The 26,064-nt window shown below is 48.0% G+C and overlaps 1 protein-coding gene across 1 annotated transcript in view; it reads left to right on the forward strand.

The window, feature by feature from the left end:
• The window catches only part of DDX31 (DEAD-box helicase 31), a 283,897-nt gene that overhangs the window by 186,037 nt on the left and 71,796 nt on the right, over positions 1-26,064 (forward strand). The window contains exon 17 of the mRNA XM_063936762.1: positions 6,824-6,905. Within this exon, the coding sequence (XP_063792832.1) occupies positions 6,824-6,905 (82 nt within the window). The remainder of the gene's footprint in view (positions 1-6,823; positions 6,906-26,064) is intronic.

Here is a 26,064-nt window from a genome sequence, read left to right on the forward strand (position 1 = left end):
TGATGCTCTCTGTAGTATACAGGGGTCACTGATGCTCTCTGTAATATGTAGTAGACACTGATGCTCTCTGTAATATGTAGTGGACACTGATGCTTTCTGTAATATATGGTGGTCACTGATGCTCTCTGTAGTATATAGTATACTAGTTTTATAAGATGGGGGGGCAGTTTATATATTTTTCTCTGACGTCCTAGTGGATGCTGGGGACTCCGTCAGGACCATGGGGATATAGCGGCTCCGCAGGAGACAGGGCACAATAATAAAAGCTTTAGGATCAGGTGGTGTGCACTGGCTCCTCCCCCTATGACCCTCCTCCAAGCCTCAGTTAGATTTTTGTGCCCGACGAGAAGGGTGCAATCTAGGTGGCTCTCCTGAGCTGCTTAGAATAAAAGTTTAAGTTAGGTTTTTTTTTCTTTCAGTGAGACCTGCTGGCAACAGGCTCACTGCTACGAGGGACTTAGGGGAGAGAAGAAAACTCACCTGCGTGCAGGATGGATTTGCTTCTTAGGCTACTGGACACCATTAGCTCCAGAGGGAGTCGGAACACAGGTCTCACCCTGGGGTTCGTCCCGGAGCCGTGCCGCCGACCCCCCTTACAGATGCCGAAGTTGAAGAGGTCCAGAAACAGGCGGCAGAAGACTTTCAGTCTTCATAAGGTAGCGCACAGCACTGCAGCTGTGCGCCATTGTTGTCAGCACATTTCACCAACAGTCACCAACTGTCACTGAGGGTGCAGGGCGCTGGGGGGGCGCCCTGGGCAGCAATGTATAATACCTTTTTATGGCTAAAATACATCACATATAGCCCTTGAGGCTATATGGATGTATTTAACCCCTGCCAGATCTCACAAACTCCGGGAGAAGAGCCCGCCGAAAAGGGGGCGGGGCCTATTCTCCTTAGCACACGGCGCCATTTTCCTGCTCAGCTCTGCTGTGAGGAAGGCTCCCAGGCTCTCCCCTGCACTGCACTACAGAAACAGGGTTAAAACAGAGAGGGGGGGCACTTATTTGGCGATATGATTACATATATAAAAATGCTATAAGGGAAAACACTTGTATAAGGGGTTGTCCCTGTATAATTATAGCGTTTTTGGTGTGTGCTGGCAAACTCTCCCTCTGTCTCCCCAAAGGGCTAGTGGGGTCCTGTCCTCTGTCAGAGCATTCCCTGTGTGTGTGCTGTGTGTCGGTACGTGTGTGTCGACATGTAGGAGGACGATGTTGGTGAGGAGGCGGAGCAAATTGCCTGTATTGGTGATGTCACTCTCTAGGGAGTCGACACTGGAATGGATGGCTTATTTAGGAATTACGTGATAATGTCAACACGCTGCAAGGTCGGTTGACGACATGAGACGGCCGGCAAACAAATTAGTACCTGTCCAGGCGTCTCAGACACCGTCAGGGGCTTGTAAAAACGCCCATTTACCTCAGTCGGTCGACACAGACACGGACACTGACTCCAGTGTCGACGGTGAAGAAACAAACGTATTTTCCTTTAGGGCCACACGTTTCATGTTAAGGGCAATGAAGGAGGTGTTACATATTTCTGATACTACAAGTACCACAAATAAGGGTATTATGTAGGGTGTGAATAAACTACTTGTATTTTTTCCTGAATCAGATAAATTAAATGAAGTGTGTGATGATACGTGGGTTTCCTCCGATAGAAAATTATTGGCGGTATACCCTTTCCCGCCAGAAGTTAGGGCGAGTTGGGAAACACACCTTAGGGTGAATAAGGCGCTCACACGCTTATAAAAACAAGTGGCGTTACCGTCTCCAGATACGGCAGCCCTCAAGGAGCCAGCTGATAGGAAGCTGAAAAATATCCTAAAAGTATATACACATATACTGGTGTTATACTACGACCAGCAATCGCCTCAGCCTGGATGTGCAGCGCTGAGGGGGCTTGGTCGGATTTCCTGACTGAAAATATTGATACCCTTGACAGGGACAAGATTTTATTGACTATAGAGCATTTTAAGGATGCATTTCTATATATGCGAGATGCGCAGAGGGATATTTGCATTCTGGCATCAAGAGTAAATGTGATGTCCATATCTGCCAGACGACAGTGGTCAGGTGATGCAGATTCCAGACGGCACATGGAAGTATTGCCGTATAAAGGGGCGGTCCATCGGACCTGGTGGCCATGGCAACAGCTGAAAAATCCACCTTTTGTTACCCCAAGTCACATCTCGGCAGAAAAGGACACAGTCTTTTCAGTCTCAGTCCTTTCGTCCCCATAAGGGCAGGCGGGCAAAAGGGCCAGTCATATCTGCCCAGGGGTAGAGGAAAGGGAAGAAGACTGCAGCAGGCAGCCCATTCCCAGGAACAGAAGCCCTCCACAGCTTCTGCCAAGTCCGCAGCATGACGCTGGGGCCGTACAAGCGGACTTAGGTGCGGTAGGGGGTCATCTCAAGAGTTTCAGCACGCAGTGGGCTCACTCACAAGTGGACTCCTGGATCCTACACGTAGTATCCCAGGTGTACATTGGAAATTCGAGACGTCTCCCCCTCACAAGTTCCTGAAGTCTGCTTTACCAACGTCTCCCTCCGACAGGGAGGCAGTATTGGGAACAATTCACAGGCTGTATTCCCAGCAGGTGATAATCAAAGTACCCCTTCTACAACAAGGGAAGGGGTATTATTCCACACTATATTGTGGTACTGAAGCCAGACGGCTAGGTGAGATCTGAAATATTTGAACACTTACATACAAGCGTTCAAATCAAGATGGAGTCACTCAGAGCAGTGATAGCGAACCAGGAAGAAGGGGACGATATGGTGTCACTGGATATCAGGGACGCTTACCTACATGTCCAAATTTGCCCTTCTCACCAAGGGTACCTCAGGTTCGTGGTACAGAACTGTCACTATCAGTTCAGACGCTGCCGTTTGGATTGTCCACGGCACCCCGGGTCTTTACCAAGGTAATGGCCGAAATGATGATTCTTCTTAAAAGAAATATGGACGCTTTCCTGATAAGGGCAAGGTCCAGAGAACAGTTAGAGGTCGGAGTAGCACTATCTTAAGTAGTTCTACGACAGCACGAGTGGATTCTAAATATTCCAAAATCGCAGTTTTTTCCGACGACACGTCTACTGTTCCTAGGGATGATTCTGGACACAGTCCAGAAAAGGATGTTTTCTCCCGGAGAAGAAAGCCAGGGAGTTATCCGAGCTAGTCAGGAACCTCCTAAAACCAGGAAAAGTATCAGTGCATCATTGCAGAAGGATCCTGTGAAAAATGGTGGTTTCTTACAAAGCGATCCCATTCGGTAGATTTCACGCAAGAACCTTTACGTGGGATCTGCTGGAAAAATGGTCCGGATCGCATCTTCAGATGCATCAGCGGATAACCCTGTCTCCAAGGACAAGGGTGTTTCTTCTGCGGTGGCTGCAGAGTGCTCATCTATGAAAGGGCCGCAGATTCGGCATTCAGGACTGGGTCCTGGTGACCACGGATGCCAGCCTGAGTGGCTGGGGAGCAGTCACACAAGGAAAAAATTTCCAGAGAGTGTGATCGAGTCTGGAGACTTCTCTCCACATAAATATACTGGAGCTAAGGGCAATTTACAATGCTCTAAGCTTAGCAAGACCTCTGCTTCAAGGTCAGCCGGTATTGATCCAGTGGGACAACATCACGGCAGTCGCCCACGTAAACAGACAGGGCGGCACAAGAAGCAGGAGGGAAATGGCAGAAACTGCAAGGATTCTTCGCTGGGCGAAAAATCATGTGATAACACTCTCAGCAGTGTTCATTCCGGGAGTGGAAAACTGGGAAGCAGACTTCCTCAGCAGGCATGACCTCCACCCGGGAGAGTGGGGACTTCATCGGGAAGTCTTCCACATGATTGTAAACCGTTGTGAAAAACCAAAGGTGGACATGATGGCGTCCCGCCTGAACAAAAAACTAGATATTGCGCCAGGTCAAGGGACCCTCAGGCAATAGCGGTGGACGCTCTGGTAACACTGTGGATGTACCAGTCAGAGTATGTGTTCCCTCCTATGCCTCTCATACAAAAAGTACTGAGAATCATAAGAGGGAGATGAGTAAGAATGATACTCGTGGTTCCGGATTGGCCAAGAAGGACTTGGTACCCGAAACTTCAAGAGATGTTCACGGAAGACCCGTGGCCTCTACCTTTAAGAAAGGACCTGCTCCAGCAGGGGCCTTGTCTGTTCCAAGACTTACCGCGGCCGCGTTTGACGGCATGGCGGTTGAACGCCGGATCCTGAAAGGGCATTCCAGATGAAGTCATCCCTACCCTGGTCGAAGACAGGAAGGATGTAACCGCAAAACATTTTCACCGCATTTGGCGAAGATATGTTGCGTGGTGTGAGGCCAAGAAGGCCCCTACAGAGGAATTCCAACTGGGTCGTTTCCTACATTTCCTGAAAACAGGACTGTCTATGGGCCTAAAATTAGGGTCCATTAAGGTTCAAATTTCGGCCCTGTCGAATTTCTTCCAGAAAGAACTGGCTTTAGTGCCTGACGTTCAGATGTTTGTAAAAGGGGTACTGCATATACAGCCTCCTTTTGTGCCCCAGTGGCACCTTGGGATCTCAATGTTGTTTTGAGTTTCCTAAAGTCACATTGGTTTGAACCACTCACCACTGTGGACTTAAAATATCTCACATGGAAGGTGACGATGCTATTAGCCCTGGCTTCAGCCAGGCGTGTGTCAGAATTGGCGGCTTTATCATATATAAAGCCCTTACTTAATTTTTCATTCTGACAGGGCAGAATTGAGGACTCGTCCTCAATTTCTCCTTAAGGTGTTTTCTGTTTTTCACATGAACCAACCTATTGTGGTACCTGCGGGTACTAGGGACTTGGAGGACTCCAAGTTACTTGACGTTGTCAGGGCCCTGAAAAATATGTTTCCAGGAAGGCTGGAGTCAGAAAATCTGACTCGCTGTTTAGCCTGTATGCACCCAACAAGATGGGTGCTCCTGCTTCTAAGCAGACGATTGCTTGCTGGATTTGTAATACAATTCAGTTTACACATTCTGTGGCAGGCCTGCCACAGCCAAAATCGGTAAAAGCCCATTCCAAAAGGAAGGGGGCTCATCTTGGGCGACTGCCCGAGGGGTCTCGGCTTTACAACTTTGCCGAGCAGTTACTTGGTCAGGGGAAAACACGTTTGCTAAATTCTACAAATTTGATACCCTGGCTGAGGAGGACATGGAGTTCTCTCATTCGGTGCTGCAGGGTCATCCGCACTCTCCCGCCCGTTTGGGAGCTTTGGTATAATCCCCATGGTCCTGACGGAGTCCCCAGCATCCACTAGGACGTCAGAGAAAATAAGATTTTACTTACCGATAAATCTATTTCTCGTAGTCCGTAGTGGATGCTGGGCGCCCATCCCAAGTGCGGATTGTCTGCAATACTTGTACATAGTTATTGTTACAAAAATCGGGTTATTCTTGTTGTGAGCCATCTTTTCAGAGGCTCCTTCGTTGTTATCATACTGTTAACTGGGTTCAGATCACAGGTTGTACGGTGTGATTGGTGTGGCTGGTATGAGTCTTACCCGGGATTCAATATCCTTCCTTATTATGCACGCTCGTCCGGGCACAGTATCCTAACTGAGGCTTGGAGGAGGGTCATAGGGGGAGGAGCCAGTGCACACCACCTGATCCTAAAGCTTTTATTATTGTGCCCTGTCTCCTGCGGAGCCGCTATATCCCCATGGTCCTGACGGAGTCCCCAGCATCCACTACGGACTACGAGAAATAGATTTATCGGTAAGTAAAATCTTATTTTATATGTAAAGACTTTTTTCGGATATTTTTTATCATCCTAAATATTTTTTATTGAAAAGTGTGTTTGGATTTTTTTATTAAAAAGTAAAACCCAAACCAGCTCAAGCATGCACATCTGCAAAGCAGTAAGTTAACCCTTACAGCCCTGGTGCAGAATTGCCATTGCAGCTACAATGTTTATTTTCTAAACAGACAACAGCTAAGAAAGCAGTTAATTTTATAATTTACCGCAGTGGCTGGAAATGTAATATATAGTGCGTGGTCACAGATGCTCTCTGTAGTATATGGTGGTCACTGATGCTCTCTGTAATATGAAGGAAACCACTGAACATATAGGGTCGGGGCTCTCCCATAGCTGAACTTCTTCATAAAAAAAAAAAAATGCAATGGGCTGGTGGTTGAGGGCAGGCACGGGGGGCCCTGAGAGAGTGGGGACCAGGATAACATATCCCCTGCTCCTCTCTCCTTAATCCAATCTGCTGCAGCGGTACACAATAGGCCTTTCCTATATTTCAGCTCTAGGCCCATGTGGACATTAATCTGGCACTGGCCATGGGCCTTCTGGCTTACGCTGGTATTTTGGGGTGCCACACCCTGCACCTAGATATAGCGCTAGGGACCCCAAATATACAGAGACGCCTTGATGCGGCTTTGGGGCTTAACCATACATTTGCGCAAATATATGTAACGAAGATCTCTGAATTCTATTATGTGGGATTTATATCTGGTTACTGTTATCATTCAGTGTGCTGGGGGAAACAAATGCCTTTTTTCCTGCTTTATTTTTACACTTAAAGTTAGATTTCAATTTGAACACACCCAACCCAAATCTAACTCTCTCTGCACATGTTACATCTGCCCCACCTGCAGTGCACATGGTTTTCCCCATTAGAGAACAATTTTGCTGCTGCGATCAGGTCTGTATTAGGACCTTCGTTCTTCATTCACAGTGCAATTAAAATAGCAGCTACCACTTGTATGGATAAACCCATGGTTCAGAATGGCCTCTGCTGTGTATACAGCACTATCAACACTCATATTCTCTGCTTACTCCCAGTGTCTCCGAAATGAAGATGGAGGGGATACTTTCCAGTCTACTGGCGGAGAACTTCTTGAGAATCAAACAAGCTGGTGGGAAGGTGAGAAACTGCTGGGACCGCTATGACCTATGTTTCCTCACTGACCTGACTGCTCGAATACACTCACTGCCCACCCTCCACACATTCACACACTGTCTATACACTGCACTCTGTCTATAGTCAACTTTACACTCCCACTATTGTATCTACACACCACACTCTGTCTACACTCCACTCTACACACCCACTATCTACACACCATGCTCTGTCTACACCCCACACTACATGCACACTATCTACACACCATGCTCTGTCTACACCCCACACTACATGCACACTATCTACACACCATGCTCTGTCTACACCCCACACTACACCAGTGACGTGCGGTGAGGTAAATGGCTGGGGAGGCACTGGCCAGTATTAGAGACAGATTTACACACACATATACAGGTTGAGTATCCCATATCCAAATATCCGAAATACGGAATATTCCGAAATACGGACTTTTTTGAGCGAGAGTGAGATAGTGAAACTTTTTTGTTTTCTGATGGCTCAATGTACACAAACTTTGTTTAATACACACAGTTATTAAAAATATTGTATTAAATAACCTTCAGACTGTGTATATAAGGTGTATATGAAACATAAATGAATTGTGTGAATGTAGACACACTTTGTTTAATGCACAAAGTTATAAAAAATATTGGCTAAAATTACCTTCAGGCTGTGTGTATAAGGTGCATATAAAACATAAATGCATTCTGTGCTTAGATTTAGGTCCCATTGCCATGATATCTCATTATGGTATGCAATTATTCCAAAATACGGAAAAATCCGATATCCAAAATAACTCTGGTCCCAAGCATTTTGGATAAGGGATACTCAACCTGTATGAACCTGATAGAGGAGCATGTCAAGGAGGGCTGCACTAGGGGCGTCATTCCAAGTTGGATCGCTCGCTAGCTACTTTTAGCAGCCGTGCAAACACATAGTCGCCGCCCATGGGGGAGTGTATTTTCGCTTTGCACGAGTGCGAACGCCTGTGCAGCCGAGTGGTTTCAAACACATTTTGTGCAGAACAAGACCAGCGGCGTCCCTGCCCCCTCATGTAAATAGGGGCAGTGCGCGTCGTAGGTGCGTGACAAAAATATAGGGGCATGGCTTCATGGGGAAGGGGTGTGGCCACAAAATAATACCAATTCATATTACGGTGCACAGTAGTCTCCATTATTCAAATTACGCCACAAAGTAGCGCCACTACACCAGGCAAAGCCCCTTTTTACACATTATGGCGGACAGATTCCCCTTCTTAAACATTACGGCAGACAGCGTCCCCTTTTCTCTTGCGTCCTAGAGGATGCTGGGGACTCCGTAAGGACCATGGGGTATAGACGGGCTCCGCAGGAGACATGGGCACTATAAAGAACTTTAGATGGGTGTGCACTGGCTCCTTCCTCTATGCCCCTCCTCCAGACCTCAGTTAGATCCTGTTAGATCCTGTGCCCATAGGAAACTGGGTGCACTACAGGGGAGCTCTCCTGAGTTTCTCTGAAAAATAATTTTATTAGGTTTTTTATTTTCACGGAGCACTGCTGGCAACAGGCTCCCTGCATCGTGGGACTGAGGAGAGAGAAGCAGACCTACTTAAATGATAGGCTCTGCTCCTTAGGCTACTGGACACCATTAGCTCCAGAGGGTCAGAACGCAGGTCTCAACCTCGCCGTTCGTCCCGGAGCTGCGCCGCCGTCCTCCTCACAGAGCCGGAAGATAGAAGCCGGGTGAGTATAAGAAGGAAGAATACTTCAAAGGCAGCAGAAGACTTCAGATCTTCTCTGAGGTAACGCGCAGCGTTACTGCTGCGCGCCATTGCTCAAGGTGATGAAGTCAAACAAGACGAAACGCGTTGGGTGATTCCTGCTATTACTGAAAATCCAAAGATAAGCTGTTCATTCTATTCATCACTTCTCTTTTTTAATTAATTTTAGATATATTTATACCTCGCACGATACCTTTATTATGACCATGAGGACCCGTTTTTAGTACTCATTTATGTCTTTTTTTGTCCTTTTTATGCCTTTTTCTCTGAATATATGTTTTACTGTTTACTTTTAAACAGAAAACTTTATTAGAAAAATAACCCCTTTTTTTATATGTTGACATGTGTGTCAAAAAATTTTTTTTAACTGATTACGTTCGTTTTGAATAAATCCCGCCTGTGCTTTTAAATATATATCTCTAGTTTTATACTTTTTTACCACCGGTGGTCGCTCTGATCTTATCCGCTTTTTCTAAATTCCTTTTATCCTACACACGTACAAGTGTAGGTTTTATTTGAGATTGAGCAGACGCCCCATAAAGAAAGGGGAGTGGTATCATAGAGAACTAACATTTCACAGGGGAGTATAATAGACGTACTGTGAAAAACTATATCTACAAATTTTTCTGGCGCTGTCAGTTCACCCCATACACATATATATATATATATATATATATACATATATATATATATATATATATATATAAGGGCTGCGGAGGCAGTATATTATATAATCCCCCGCCAGTATAGTAAGTTTGAGCGGGACGGAAGCCCGCCACTGAGGGGCGGAGCTTGATCCTTCAGCACTAACCAGCGCCATTTTCTCCACAGCACACTGCAGAGAAGCTGGCTCCCCGGACTCTCCCCTGCTGACCACGGTGACAGAGGGCAAAAAAGAGGGGGGGGGGGGCGCACTTTTTATTGGCTCAGTGACTGTATATTTATATAAAAGCACTGTTTTGTCTGGGAATTTGGTTTCCAGTGTAAGTTGGCGCTGGGTGTGTGCTGGCATACTCTCTCTCTGTCTCTCCAAAGGGCCTTATTTGGGAATTGTCTCCATATAGATATATCCCTGAGTGTGTGGGGGTGTCGGTACGCGTGTTTCGGCATGTCTGAAGCGGAAGGCTCATCTAATGAGGAGGTGAAGCAGATGATTGTGGTGTCTCCGTCGGCAACGCCGACACCTGATTGGTTGGATATGCTGAATGTTTTAAATGCAAATGTGTCTTTATTACATCAGAGGTTGGACAAAGCTCCAGGGATAGAACAGGGAGTCAATCCATGGCTTTGGCTGTGTCACAGGGCCCTTCAGGGTCTCAGAAACGTCCCCTGTCCCAAGTAGCAGACACTGATACCGACACGGATTCTGATTCCAGTGTCTACTACAATGGGTGGCCAAAAGTATTCATTATATGATTATTGCAATAAAGGATGTTTTACATATCACTGATGACCCCTCTGTCCCTGACAAGAGGGTACACATGTTTAAGGAAAAGAAACCTGAGGTAACCTTTCCCCCATCTCATGAGCTGAACGCGTTATTTGAAAAGGCTTGGGAGACTCCAGACAAGAAACTGCAGATTCCCAAAAGAATTCTTATGGCGTATCCTTTCCCTGCGCAGGACAGGTTACGGTGGGAATTCTCACCCAGGGTGGACAAGGCGTTAACGCGCTTGTCCAAAAAGGTGGCGCTACCGTCTCCAGACACGGCAGCCCTCAAGGATCCTGCTGATCGCAGACATGAAACTACCTTAAAATCTATTTATACACATACGGGGGCCTTGCTCAGACCGGCAATAGCGTCGGCTTGGGTTCGTAGCGCTGTTGCGGCTTGGACGGATACTTTGTCAGCTGACATTGATACCCTGGATAGGGATACCATTTTATTGACCTTAGGTCACATTAAAGACGCAGTCTTATATATAAGGGACGCTCAGAGAGACGTTGGTCTGCTAGGTTCGAGAGCCAACGCCATGGCGATTTCTGCTAGGCGAGCCCTGCGGACCCGCCAATGGACGGGTGATGCCGACTCAAAGAAGCATATGGAAATTTTACCTTACAAAGGTGAGGATTTATTTGGGGAAGGTCTCGCGGACCTGGTTTCCACAGCTACCGCGGGCAAATCTACTTTTTTACCTTATGTTTCCCCACAGCAAAAGAAAACGCCGCAATATCAGATGCAGTCCTTTCGGTCGCATAAGTCCAGAAGAGGTCGGGGCTCTTCCTTCCTCGCCAGAGGGAAAGGAAGAGGGGAAAAACTGCCTGCTACAGCTAGTTCCCAGGAGCAGAAGTCCTCCCCGGCTTCTACTAAATCCACCGCATGAAGCTGGGGCTCCACTGAGGGAGTCTGCGCCGGTGGGGCACGTCTTCGACTTTTCAGCCACGTCTGGGTTCAGTCAGACGTGGATCCTTGGGCAATGGAAATTGTATCCCAAGGATACAAGCTAGAATTCGAAGACATGCCTCCTCGACGGTTTTTCAAATCGGCTCTACCAGCTTCTCCCCCAGAGAGGGAGATAGTTTTAGCTGCAATTCAAAAACTGTGTCAACAACAAGAGGTTCCCCTAGTTCAACAGGGGAAGAAGTACTATTCAACCCTATTTGTGGTCCCGAAACCGGATGGCTCGGTCAGACCCATTCTAAATTTGAAATCCCTAAACCTGTACTTGAAAAAGTTCAAATTCAAGATGGAATCGCTCCGGGCAGATATCTCCAACCTGGAGGGCGGGGGGGGGGGGGGGGGGGGGATTTATGGTGTCACTGGACATAAAGGACGCATACCTTCATATCCCCCTCATCAGGCGTACCTGAGATTCGCTGTACAGGACTGTCATTACCAGTTTCAGACGTTGCCGTTTGGGCTTTCCACGGCCCCGAGGATTTTCACCAAGGTAATGGCGGAAATGATGGTGCTCCTGCGCAGGCAGGGAGTCACAATTATCCCGTACTTGGACGTTCTCCTGATAAAGGCGAGATCAAGAGATCAGTTGCTGAAAAGCGTGGCGCTCTCCCTGAGTGTGCTGCGGCAACATGGCGGGATTCTGAATCTACCAAAGTCATAGTTGGTTCCAACAACTCTGCTATCTTTCTTAGGCATGATTCTGGACACGGAACAAAAGAGGGTTTTTCTCCCAATGGAAAAAGCCCAGGGACTCCAGAACATGGTCAGAGACCTGTTAAAACCGAAAAGAGTGTCAGTCCATCAATGCACTCGAGTACTGGGAAAAATGGTGGCGACCTACGAGGCCATCCCCTTCGGCAGGTTTCATGCGAGGATGTTTCAGTGGGACCTTCTGGACAAGTGGTCCGGGTCCCATCTTCAAATTCAGCAGAAAATAAGCTTGTCCCCGAGGGCCAGGGTGTCTCTCCTGTGGTGGCTGCAAAGTGCTCACCTTCTAGAGGGTCGCAGGTTCGGCATTCAAGACGCGAGCCTCCGAGGATGGGGAGCAGTCACACAAGGAAGAAACTTTCAGGGGATATGGTCAAGCCAGGAGGCTTGTCTACACATCAACATACTGGAATTGAGGGCCATATACAACGGCCTGCATTAAGCGGAGAATCTTCTTCGCGACCTACCAGTTTTGATTCAATCAGACAACGTCACAGCCGTGGCTCATGTAAACCGCCAAGGCGGAACAAGGAGCAGAGTGGCAATGGCGGAAGCCACCAGGATTCTGCGCTGGGCGGAAAATCACATAAGTGCTTTGGCAGCAGTCTTCATTCCGGGAGTGGACAACTGGGAATCAGACTTCCTCAGCAGACACGATCTCCATCCAGGAGAGTGGGGACTTCAACAGGAAGTTTTTGCAGAGATAACAAGTCATTGGGGACTTCCTCAAATAGACATGATGGCGTCACGCCTCAACAAGAAGCTTCGGAGGTATTGTGCCAGGTCAAGGGACCCTCGGGCAGTAGCAGTGGACGCCCTGGTGACACCGTGGGTGTTTCAGTCGGGCTATGTGTTCCCTCCTCTTCCACACATCTCAAAGATATTGAGAATCATAAGACGAAAAAGAGTGCAGACAATACTCATTGTTCCAGATTGGCCTCGAAGGGCCTGGTATTCCGATCTTCAGGAAATGCTCACAGAAGATCCGTGACCTCTTCCTCTCAGAGAGGACCTGTTGCAACACGGCCCCTGCGTGTTCCAAGACTTACCGCGGTTACGTTTGACGGCATGGCGGTTGAACACCGAATCCTAGCTGGGAAAGGCATTCCGGAAGAAGTCATCCCTACTATGATGAAGGCTAGAAAGGAGGTGACGGCGAAACATTATCACCGTATCTGGAGAAAGTATGTATCTTGGTGTGAATCCAAGAATGCTCCTACGGAAGTTTTCCATCTGGGCCGTTTTCTCCACTTTCTACAGACAGGAGTGGATATGGGCCTAAAATTAGGCTCCATTAAGGTACAGATTTCGGCCCTATCAATTTTCTTTCAGAAGGAATTGGCTTCTCTCCCAGAAGTCCTGACTTTTGTAAAGGGAGTGCTGCACATACAGCCTCCTTTTGTGCCTCCAGTGGCACCATGGGACCTTAACGTGGTGTTACAGTTCCTAAAATCTCACTGGTTTGAACCTCTTCAAACGGTTGAATTGAAATTTCTCACTTGGAAGGTGGTCATGTTGTTGGCCTTGGCATCTGCAATGCGGGTGTCTGAATTGGCGGCTTTGTCTTACAAAAGCCCCTATCTGATTTTCCATGTGGATAGAGCAGAATTAAGGACTCGTCCTCAATTTTTGCCTAAGGTCGTTTCATTGTTTCATATGAACCAACCTATTGTGGTACCTGTGGCTATGAAGGACTTGGAGGATTCCAAGTCCCTTGATGTAGTCAGGGCCTTGAAGATATATGTAGACAGGACGGCTCGGGTTAGGAAAACAGATGCACTGTTTGTCCTGTATGCAGCCAACAAGGTTGGCGCTCCTGCTTCTAAGCAGACTATTGCTCGCTGGATCTGTAACACGATTCAGCAGGCTCATTCTACGGCTGGATTGCAGTTACCAAATTCGGTAAAGGCCCATTCCACTAGGAAGGTGGGCTCTTCTTGGGCGGCTGCCTGAGGCGTCTCGGCATTACAGCTTTGCCGAGCAGCGACTTGGTCGGGTTCAAACACTTTAGCAAAAGTCTACAAGTTTGATACCTTGGCTGAGGAGGACCTCATGTTTACTCAATCGGTGCTGCAGAGTCATCCGCACTCTCCCGCCCGATCTGGAGCTTTGGTATAATCCCCATGGTCCTTACGGAGTCCCCAGCATCCTCTAGGACGTAAGAGAAAATAAGATTTTAAACCTACCGGTAAATCTTTTTCTCCTAGTCCGTAGAGGATGCTGGGCGCCCGTCCCAGTGCGGACATGTTTCTGCAAGGCTTGTATATAGTTATTGCTTACATAAGGGTTATGTTACAGTTAAGATCAGTCGTTGGCTGATGCTGTTTTGTTCATACTGTTAACTGGTTGCGTATATTCCATATTTCTCTGACGTCCTAGTGGATGCTGGGAACTCCGTAAGGACCATGGGGAATAGCGGCTCCGCAGGAGACAGGGCACAAAATAAAAGCTTAAGGATCAGGTGGTGTGCACTGGATCCTCCCCCTATGACCCTCCTCCAAGCCTCAGTTAGATTTTTGTGCCCGGCCGAGAAAGGTGCAATCTAGGTGGCTCTCCTGAGCTGCTTAGAATAAAAGTTTAGTTTAGGTTTTTTTTTTTTTTTCAGTGAGTCCTGCTGGCAACAGGCTCACTGCATCGTGGGACTAAGGGGAGAAGAAACGGACTCACCTGAGTGCAGAGTGGATCGGGTTTCTTAGGCTACTGGACATTAGCTCCAGAGGGACGATCACAGGTTCAGCCTGGATGGGTCACCGGAGCCGCGCCGCCGTCCCCCTTACAGAGCCAGAAGAGACGAAGAGGTCCGGTGAAATCGGCGACAGAAGACATCCTGTCTTCAGTCTAAGGTAGCGCACAGCACCGCAGCTGTGCACCATTGCTCTCAGCACACTTCACACTCCGGTCACTGAGGGTGCAGGGCGCTGGGGGGGAGCGCCCTGAGACGCAATATAACAATATACCTTAGGTGGCAAAAAGAATACATCACATATAGCTCCTGGGCTATATGGATGTATTTTAATCCCCTGCCATTTTTACACAAAAAAGCGGGAGATAAGGACGTCGTGAAGGGGCGGAGCCTATCTCCTCAGCACACAAGCGCCATTTTCCCTCACAGCTCCGCTGGAAGGACGGCTCCCTGACTCTCCCCTGCAGTCCTGCTTCAGAATCAGGGTAAAAAAGAGAAGGGGGGGCATTTTTGGCAGCAAATAACGATAATAACAGCAGCTATAAGGGAATAACACTTATATAAGGTTATCCCTGTATATATATATAGCGCTGGGTGTGTGCTGGCAGACTCTCCCTCTGTCTCTCCAAAGGGCTAAGTGGGGTCCTGTCCTCTATCAGAGCATTCCCGGTGTGTGTGCTGTGTGTCGGTACGCGTGTGTCGACATGTATGAGGAGGAAAATGATGTGGAGGCGGAGCAGTTGCCTGTGTTGGTGATGTCACCCCCTAGGGAGTCGACACCTGACTGGATGATTGTATTTAAACAATTAAGTGATAATGTCAGCAATTTGCAAAAAACTGTTGACGACATGAGACAGCCGGCAAATCAATTAGTGCCTGTCCAGGCGTCTCAGACACCGTCAGGGGCGCTAAAACGCCCGTTACCTCAGTGGGTCGACACAGACCCTGACACAGATACTGAGTCTAGTGTCGACGGTGACGAGACAAACGTAATGTCCAGTAGGGCCACACGTTACATGATCACGGCAATGAAAGAGGCATTGAACCTTTCTGACACTACAAGTACCACAAAGAAGGGTATTATGTGGGGTGAGAAAAAACTACCAATAGTTTTTCCTGAATCAGAGGAAATAAATGAGGTGTGTGAAAAAGCGTGGGTTTCCCCCGATAAAAAACAGCTAATTTCTAAAAAATTATTAGCATTATATCCCTTCCCGCCAGAGGTTAGGGCGCGTTGGGAAACACCCCCTAGGGTAGATAAGGCGCTCACACGTTTATCTAAACAAGTAGCGTTACCGTCTCCTGATACGGCCACCCTCAAAGAACCAGCTGATAGAAGGCTGGAAAATATCCTAAAAAGTATATACACACATACTGGTGTTATACTGCGACCAGCAATCGCCTCAGCCTGGATGTGCAGTGCTGGAGTCGCATGGTCGGATTCCCTGACTGAGAATATTGATACCCTGGATAGGGACAATATTTTGTTAACTATAGAACATTTAAAGGATGCATTACTATATATGCGTGATGCACAGAGGGATATTTGCACCCTGGCATCAAGAGTAAGTGCTATGTCCATCTCTGCCAGAAGAGCGTTATGGACGCGACAGTGGTCAGGGGATGCGGATTCCAAACGGCACATGGAAGTATTGCCGTATAAAGGGGAGGAGTTATTTGGGGCTGGTCTATCGGACCTGGTGGCCACGGCAACGGCTGGAAAATCCACCTTTTTACCCCAGGTCACTCCACATCAGCAGAAAAAGACACCGTCTTTTCAAACTCAGTCCTTTCGTTCCCATAAGTACAAGCGAGCAAAAGGCCACTCTTTTCTGCCCACGGGGCAGAGGAAGAGGAAAAAGACTGCACCATGCAGCCGCTTCACAGGAGCAGAAGCCCTCCCCTGCTTCTGCCAAGTCTTCAGCATGACGCTGGGGATTTACAAGCAGACTCAGATATGGTGGGGGCCCGTCTCAAGAATTTCAACGCGCAGTGTGCTCACTCGCAAGTGGATCCCTGGATTCTACAGGTAGTATCGCAAGGGTACAAACTGGAATTCGAGGCGTTTCCCCCTCGTCGGTTCCTGAAGTCTGCTTTACCAAAGTCTCCCTCCGACAGGGAGGCAGTTTTGGAAGCCATTCACAAGCTGTATTCCCAGCAGGTGATAATCAAGGTACCCCTCCTGCAACAAGGGAAGGGGTATTATTCCACGCTGTTTGTGGTACCGAAGCCGGACGGCTCGGTGAGACCAATTTTAAATCTGAAATCCTTGAACACTTACATAAAAAGGTTCAAATTCAAGATGGAGTCACTCAGAGCAGTGATAGCGAACCTGGAAGAAGGGGACTATATGGTGTCTCTGGACATCAAAGATGCTTATCTCCACGTCCCAATATACCCTTCTCACCAAGGGTACCTCAGGTTTGTAGTACAAAACTGTCATTATCAGTTTCAGACGCTGCCGTTTGGATTGTCCACGGCACCTCGGGTCTTTACCAAGGTAATGGCCGAAATGATGATTCTTCTACGAAGAAAAGGCATTTTAATTATCCCTTACTTGGACGATCTCCTGATAAGGGCAAGATCCAGGGAACAGCTAGAAGTCGGAGTAGCACTATCTCAGGTAGTGTTACGTCAGCACGGGTGGATTCTAAATATTCCAAAATCGCAGCTGATTCCAACGACACGTCTACTGTTCCTAGGAATGATTCTGGACACAGTCCAGAAGAAGGTGTTTCTCCCGGAGGAGAAGGCCAGGGAGTTATCCGAGCTAGTCAGGAACCTCCTAAAACCAGGCCAGGTCTCAGTGCATCAGTGCACGAGGGTCCTGGGAAAAATGGTGGCTTCTTACGAAGCGATTCCATTCGGAAGATTCCATGCAAGAACATTTCAGTGGGATCTACTGGACAAATGGTCCGGATCGCATCTGCAGATGCATCAGCGGATAACCCTGTCGCCAAGGACAAGGGTGTCTCTCCTGTGGTGGCTGCAGAGTGCTCATCTACTAGAGGGCCGCAGATTTGGCATTCAGGATTGGATCCTGGTAACCACGGATGCCAGCCTGAGAGGCTGGGGAGCAGTCACACAGGGAAGGAATTTCCAGGGCTTGTGGTCAAGCATGGAAACATCTCTTCATATAAACATTCTGGAACTAAGGGCCATTTACAATGCCCTAAGTCAAGCAAAACCTCTGCTTCAGGGTCAGGCGGTGTTGATCCAATCGGACAACATCACGTCAGTCGCCCACGTAAACAGACAGGGCGGCACGAGAAGCAGGAGGGCAATGGTAGAAGTTGCAAGGATTCTTCGCTGGGCGGAAAATCATGTGATAGCACTGTCAGCAGTGTTCATTCCGGGAGTGGACAACTGGGAAGCAGACTTCCTCAGCAGACACGACCTTCACCCGGGAGAGTGGGGACTTCACCCAGAAGTCTTCCACCTGATTGTAAACCGTTGGGAAAAACCAAAGGTGGACATGATGGCGTCACGTCTAAACAAAAAACTGGACAGATATTGCGCCAGGTCAAGGGACCCTCAGGCAATAGCAGTGGACGCTCTGGTAACGCCGTGGGTGTACCAGTCAGTGTATGTGTTCCCTCCTCTGCCTCTCATACCAAAAGTACTGAGAATCATAAGAAAGAGAGGAGTAAGAACTATACTCGTGGTCCCGGATTGGCCAAGAAGGACTTGGTACCCGGAACTTCAAGAGATGCTCACGGACGAACCGTGGCCTCTACCTCTAAGACAGGACCTGCTACTACAGGGGCCTTGTCTGTTTCAAGACTTACCGCGGCTGCGTTTGACGGCATGGAGGTTGAACGCCGGATCCTGAGGGAAAAAGGCATTCCAGAAGAAGTCATTCCTACTCTGGTCAAAGCCAGGAAGGACGTAACCGCAAAACATTATCACCGCATTTGGCGTAAATATGTTGCGTGGTGTGAGGCCAAGAGGGCCCCTACAGAGGAATTTCAACTGGGTCGTTTCCTTCATTTCCTGCAAACAGGACAGTCTATGGGCCTAAAATTAGGGTCCATTAAGGTTCAAATTTCGGCCCTGTCGATTTTCTTCCAAAAAGAACTGGCTTCAGTACCTGAAGTTCAGACATTTGTAAAAGGGGTGCTGCACATACAGCCTCCTTTTGTGCCTCCAGTGGCACCTTGGGATCTCAATGTGGTGTTGAGTTTTCTAAAGTCACATTGGTTTGAACCACTTTCCACTGTGGACTTAAAATATCTCACATGGAAGGTGTCGATGCTGTTAGCCTTGGCTTCAGCCAGGCGTGTGTCAGAATTGGCGGCTTTATCATATAAAAGCCCTTACTTAATTTTTCATTCTGACAGGGCGGAATTGAGGACTCGTCCTCAATTTCTACCTAAGGTGGTTTCTGCATTTCACATGAACCAACCTATTGTGGTACCTGCGGCTACCAGGGACTTAGAGGACTCTAAGTTGCTTGACGTTGTCAGGGCCTTGAAAATATATGTTTCCAGGACGGCTGGAGTCAGAAAATCTGACTCGCTGTTTATCCTGTATGCACCTAACAAACTGGGTGCTCCTGCTTCTAAGCAGACGATTGCTCGTTGGATTTGTAGTACAATTCAGCTTGCACATTCTGTGGCAGGATTGCCACAGCCAAAATCAGTAAAAGCCCATTCCACAAGGAAAGTGGGCTCATCTTGGGCGGCTGCCCGAGGGGTCTCGGCTTTACAACTTTGCCGAGCAGCTACTTGGTCAGGGGCAAACACGTTTGCTAAATTCTACAAATTTGATACCCTGGCTGAGGAGGACCTGGAGTTCTCTCATTCGGTGCTGCAGAGTCATCCGCACTCTCCCGCCCGTTTGGGAGCTTTGGTATAATCCCCATGGTCCTTACGGAGTTCCCAGCATCCACTAGGACGTCAGAGAAAATAAGAATTTACTTACCGATAATTCTATTTCTCGTAGTCCGTAGTGGATGCTGGGCGCCCATCCCAAGTGCGGATTGTCTGCAATACTTGTACATAGTTATTGTTACAAAAATCGGGTTATTATTGTTGTGAGCCATCTTTTCAGAGGCTCCTTTGTTATCATGCTGTTAACTGGGTTCAGATCACAGGTTGTACGGTGTGATTGGTGTGGCTGGTATGAGTCTTACCCGGGATTCAATATCCTTCCTTATTGTGTACGCTCGTCCGGGCACAGTATCCTAACTGAGGCTTGGAGGAGGGTCATAGGGGGAGGAGCCAGTGCACACCACCTGATCCTTAAGCTTTTATTTTGTGCCCTGTCTCCTGCGGAGCCGCTATTCCCCATGGTCCTTACGGAGTTCCCAGCATCCACTACGGACTACGAGAAATAGAATTATCGGTAAGTAAATTCTTATTTATACGGTGTGGATGGTGTGGGCTGGTATTAATCTTGCCCTTAGATTAACAAAAATCCTTTCCCCATACTGTCCGTCTCCTCTGGGTACAGTTTCTCTAACTGAGGTGCTTTATAGTGCCCATGTCTCCTGCGGAGCCCGTCTATACAACATGGTCCTTACGAAGTCCCCAGGATCCTCTACGGACTAGGAGAAAAATATTTACCGGTAGGTTTAAAATCTTATTTTTACACATTACGGCAGACAGCGTCCCCTTATTACACATTACGGCAGACAGCGTCCCCTTATTACACATTACGGCAGACAGCGTCCCCTTATTACACATTACGGCAGACAGCGTCCCCTTAGTACACATTACGGCAGACAGCGTCCCCTTAGTACACATTACGGCAGACAGCGTCCCCTTAATACACATTACAGCAGACAGCGTCCCCATTTTTACACATTGCGGCAGACAGCGTCACCATTTTTACACATTGCGGCAGACAGCGTCGTCTTTTTACACATTGCGGCAGACAGCGTCCCCTTTTTTTACACATAACGGCAGACAGCGTCCCCCTTTTTACACATTGCGGCTGACATCGTCCCCCTTTTTACACATTGCGGCAGACAGTGTCCCCTTTTTTTACACATTGCGGCAGACAGCGTCCCCTTTTTTTACACATTGCGGCAGACAGCGTCCCCTTTTTTTACACATTGCGGCAGACAGCGTCCCCTTTTTTACACATTGCGGCAGACAGCGTCCCCTTTTTTACACATTGTGGCAGACAGCGTCCCCTTTTTTACACACTGTTAGCAGAGATAACAACTTGATCTCAGGCACTGAAGCCTCGCTGCTGGGGGAGATAAGAGAGAGATGCTTTGAGTAAACCCCCACCACCCCCCTTCCTCCCCTTCCCAGTTCACTGGATCAGTGTGAGATCAGGCAGCAGGGAGAGGAAGGTCTTACCGTGGCCACGTTCCTGCAGTAGAGTTGTACACCTCTCCAGCCCAAGCCAGTGGGAGTGCTTGTGTATAGCACCTGTCAGGGGAGGTAGCTCTTACATTGCATCATGGGGGGAAGGGGCGTGCCTTGAGACCCTCTCAAACCAAGCATGTCAGAGCTGCCTCTTCTGGCATTGTTTTCAATGCAGAGTTACAGCCTGGTGTCTGGCTCCGCCCACCTGCTCTAAGCAGTTTCTGGTTACCAGAGGGAGGCAGAGCTATTGCTGCCTCTCCTCTGTCCCTATGAACGAGCAGTGAGTGCAGCAACTTCATACTGCAATGGAAGCAGCTGATATTTACACCGATCTGTATTATAACACAGATCAGTGGAAAAATCAGCTGTATTCATTGCAGTTTGACAGGTGAGGCTCTCCTCCCCTGACTGCACGTCCCTGCACTACACACCATGCTCTGTCTACACCGCACACTACACGCCACTATCTACACACCATGCTCTGTCTTCACCCCACACTACACGCACACTATCTAGTATCTACACACCATGCATTGCCTACACTCCACACGCACACTATCTGCACACCACACTACACGCGTACTATCTAGTATCAACACACCATGCTCTGTCTACACCTCACACTACACGCACACTATCTACACACCATGCTCTGTCTACACCCCACACTACACGCACACTATCTAGTATCTACACACCATGCACTGTCTACACGCACACTATCTAGTATCTACACACCATGCACGGTCTACACCCACACTACATGCACACTATCTAGTATCTACACACCATGCACGGTCTACACCCCACACTACATGCACACTATCTACACACCATGCACTGTCTACACCCCACACTACACGCACACTATCTAATATCTACACACCATGCACTGTCTACACGCACACTATCTAGTATCTACACACCATGCACGGTCTACACCCCACACTACACGCACACTATCTAGTATCTACACACCATGCACGGTCTACTCCCCACACTACACGCACACTATCTAGTATCTACACACCATGCACTGTCTACACCGCACACTATCTACACGCACACTATCTAGTATCTACACATCATGCACTGTCTACACCCCACAATACATGCACACTATCTAGTATCTACACACCATGATCTGTCTACACCCCACACTACATGCACACTATCTAGTATCTACACACCATGCACTGTCTACACCCCACACTACGCGCACACTATCTAGTATCTACACATCATGCACTGTCTACACCCCACACTACATGCACACTATCTAGTATCTACACACCATGCACTGTCTACACCCCACATTACACGCACACTATCTACACACCATGCACTGTCTACACCCCACACTACACGCACACTATCTAGTATCTACACATCATGCACTGTCTACACCCCACACTACATGCACACTATCTAGTATCTACACACCATGCACTGTCTACACCCCACACTACACGCACACTATCTACACACCATGCACTGTCTACACCCCACACTACACGCACACTATCTAGTATCTACACGCCACACTCTGTCTACACTCCACTCTACACGCACACTATCTACACGCACACTATCTACACGCACACTATCTAGTATCTACACATCATGCACTGTCTACACCCCACAATACATGCACACTATCTAGTATCTACACACCATGCACTGTCTACACCCCACACTACACGCACACTATCTAGTATCTACACACCATGCACTGTCTACACCCCACACTACGCGCACACTATCTAGTATCTACACATCATGCACTGTCTACACCCCACACTACATGCACACTATCTAGTATCTACACACCATGCACTGTCTACACCCCACACTACACGCACACTATCTACACACCATGCACTGTCTACACCCCACACTACACGCACACTATCTAGTATCTACACGCCACACTCTGTCTACACTCCACTCTACACGCACACTATCTACACACCACACTACACGCCCACTAGCTAGTATCTACACACCGCACTCTGTCGACATTCTACACACTCACTATAATATCTACTCACCATGCACTGTCTACACCCCACACTACACGCACACTATCTAGTATCTACACGCCACACTCTGTCTACACTCCACTCTACAAGTACACTATCTACACACCACACTACACGCCCACTAGCTAGTATCTACACACCGCACTCTGTCGGCATTCTACACGCTCACTATAATATCTACACACCACACTCGCTCTACCTTCTGCTCTGCACGCACACTATCTGCACACCACAGACTGTCTACACTCCACTGTACGTGTTTTCTATATATACACCACATTTGGTTTACAGTCCTTTATTCGATCTACAGCCTACTATCTAGTTAGTGTCTACACACCCCACACTGTCTACACACCCACTATCTACACACCACGCTCTCTCTTGCACACTCACTAGTTACACTCTCTTGACCAACACTCAACACATTTTTCTCTAACGTCCTAGTGGATGCTGGGGACTCCGTAAGGACCATGGGGAATAGACGGGCTCCGCAGGAGACTGGGCACTCTAAGAAAGATTTAGTACTACTGGTGTGCACTGGCTCCTCCCTCTATGCCCCTCCTCCAGTTAGAATCTGTGCCCGGCCAGAGCTGGGTGCTTTTAGTGGGCTTTCCTGAGCTTGCTAATAAGAAAGTGTTTTAGTTAGGTTTTTTATTTTCAGAGAGCTTCTGCTGGCAACAGACTCTCTGCTACGAGGGACTGAGGGGAGAGCAGCAAACCTACTAACTGCGGCTAGGTTGCGCTTCTTAGGCTACTGGACACCATTAGCTCCAGAGGGTTCGAACACAGGATCTTAACCTTGGTCGTCCGTTCCCGGAGCCACGCCGCCGTCCCCCTCGCAGAGCCAGAAGACAGAAGCCGGCAGAAGCAAGAAGACATCGAAATCGGCGGCAGAAGACTCCTGTCTTCACATGAGGTAGCACACAGCACTGCAGCTGTGCGCCATTGCTCCCACACTAACCCACACACTCCGGTCACTGTAGGGTGCAGGGGGGGGGGCGCCCTGGGCAGCAATTAAGTACCTCCTGGCAAAAGCAGCATATATACAGTTGGACACTGTTATATGCATGAGCCCCCGCCATAAATTTTACACAAAATCGCGGGAGAAGCCCGCCGCTGAGGGGGCGGGGCCTTCTTCCTCAGCACTCACCAGCGCCATTTTCTCTCCACAGCTCCGCTGAGACGAAGCTCCCCAGGCTCTCCCCTGCAGGTGAAAAAGAGAGGGGGGGGCACATAAATTTGGCGTAAAAACAATAAATACAGCAGCTACTGGGTTAACACTAAGTTACTGTGTGATTCCTGGGTCATATAGCGCTGGGGTGTGTGCTGGCATACTCTCTGTCTCTCCAAAGGGCCTTGTGGGGGAACTGTCTTCAAATAGAGCATCCCCTGTGTGTGTGGTGTGTCGGTACGTGTGTGTCGACATGTCTGAGGTAAAAGGCTCCCCTAAGGAGGAGATAGAGCAAATATGTGTGTGAGAGGGTGTCTCCGTCGACAACGCCGACACCTGTTTGGATATGTGTAAGTGCTGAGGTGAATTTATTGTACAAAAGATTAGAGAACAGACAGGAAATCTACCCATGTCTGTCCCTGTGTCACAGAGACCTTCAAAGTCTCACAATGCTCACTATCCAAAATAATAAACACTGATATCGACACGGAGTTTGACTCCAGTGTCGACTACGATAATGCAAAGTTACAGCCAAGATGGCTGAAAGGTATTCAATATATGATTATTGTAATAAAAGATGATTTGCATATCACTGATGACTCATTTGTCCCTGACACAAGGGTACACATGTTAAGGGGAAGAAAGCTGAGGTAAATTTCCCTCCTCTCATGAGGAAAAAGAACGGGAATCTCCAGACAAGAGACTGCAGCTTCCCACAAAAAATTCTCAGGCAGTATCCTTTCCCCACTAGGGCCAGGATGTGTTGGGAATCTTCCCCTAGGGTGTCCTGTTTGCACAGAAGGTAGCACTAGCTATTCTCAGGGATCCTGCAGATAGCGTGCACATTCTAGTATACTACTCAGACCGGCGATTGTGTCGGCATGGGTTTATAGCGCTGTGGCAGCGTGGACCGGTACCTTATCAGCAGAGATTGAGACCCTAGTATGCATATAGATATATATATATATGTGTATATATATATATATATATATATATATATATATATAAAAGATGCTGTCTTAAATGATAGATAGATATATATATATATATATATATATATATATATATATATATATATATATATATATATAAAACATGCCCAAAGAGACATGAGTATACTGGGTCCTAGAGTCAAAGCTATGTCGATTTCTGCTTGACATGTTCTGTAGAATATGCAATGGACAGATGATGCCGACTTAAGAGGCATGTGGAAGGCTGAGGATTGTGTGGAGAAGGGTTCTCGGACCTGGTCTACACAGCTATAGCTGGTAATTCTGATATTTTGCTTTATATTCCTGCACAGCCTAGGAAAGCACGACATTATCAAATGCAGCCTTTCGAATAAAGAAACAAGAAAGTCCGAGGTGCGTCCTTTCTTGCCAGAGGCGGGGGCACAGGAAAGAAGCTGCACAACACAGCTAGTTCCCAGGAACAGAAGTCCTCCCCGGCCTCTACAAAAATCCACCGCAAGGCGGAGCTAGGCCCGGTGGGGGCACGCCTTCGTCAGTTCAGCCACAAGTGGGTTCACTCCCTGTTAGATCCCTGGGCAATAGATATTGTGTCTCAGGGATACAAGCTGGACTTTGAGAAGATGCCCCCTCACCGACGGCCCTGCCGGCTTCCCCCCACGAGAGGGAAACAGTGTTAACTGCAATTCATAAATTGTATCTTCAACAGGTGGTGGTCAAGGTTCCCCTCCTTCAACAAGGAGGGGGTTATTATTCGACCATGTTGTAGTCCCGAAACCAGACGGTTTGGTCGGACCCGTATTGAATTTAAAATCCCTGAACATATACCTGAAAGGGTTCAAGTTCAAGATGGAATCGCTAAGAGCGGTTATTGCAAGCCTGAAAGGGGGAGATTTTATGGTGACTCGGGACATAAAGGAGGCATACCTTCATGTCCTCATTTATCCACCTCATCAGGCGTACCTCAGAATTGCGGTGCGGGATGGTCATTACCAATTTCAGACGTTGCCGTTTGGTCTCTCCACGGCCTTGAGAATATTCACCAAGGTAATGGCGGAAATGATGGTGCTCCTGCGGAAGCAAGGTGTCACTATTATGACGTACTTG

The sequence above is a fragment of the Pseudophryne corroboree genome, chromosome 8 (genome assembly GCF_028390025.1).
Source record: "Pseudophryne corroboree isolate aPseCor3 chromosome 8, aPseCor3.hap2, whole genome shotgun sequence".
Classification (NCBI taxonomy): Eukaryota; Metazoa; Chordata; class Amphibia; order Anura; family Myobatrachidae; genus Pseudophryne; species Pseudophryne corroboree.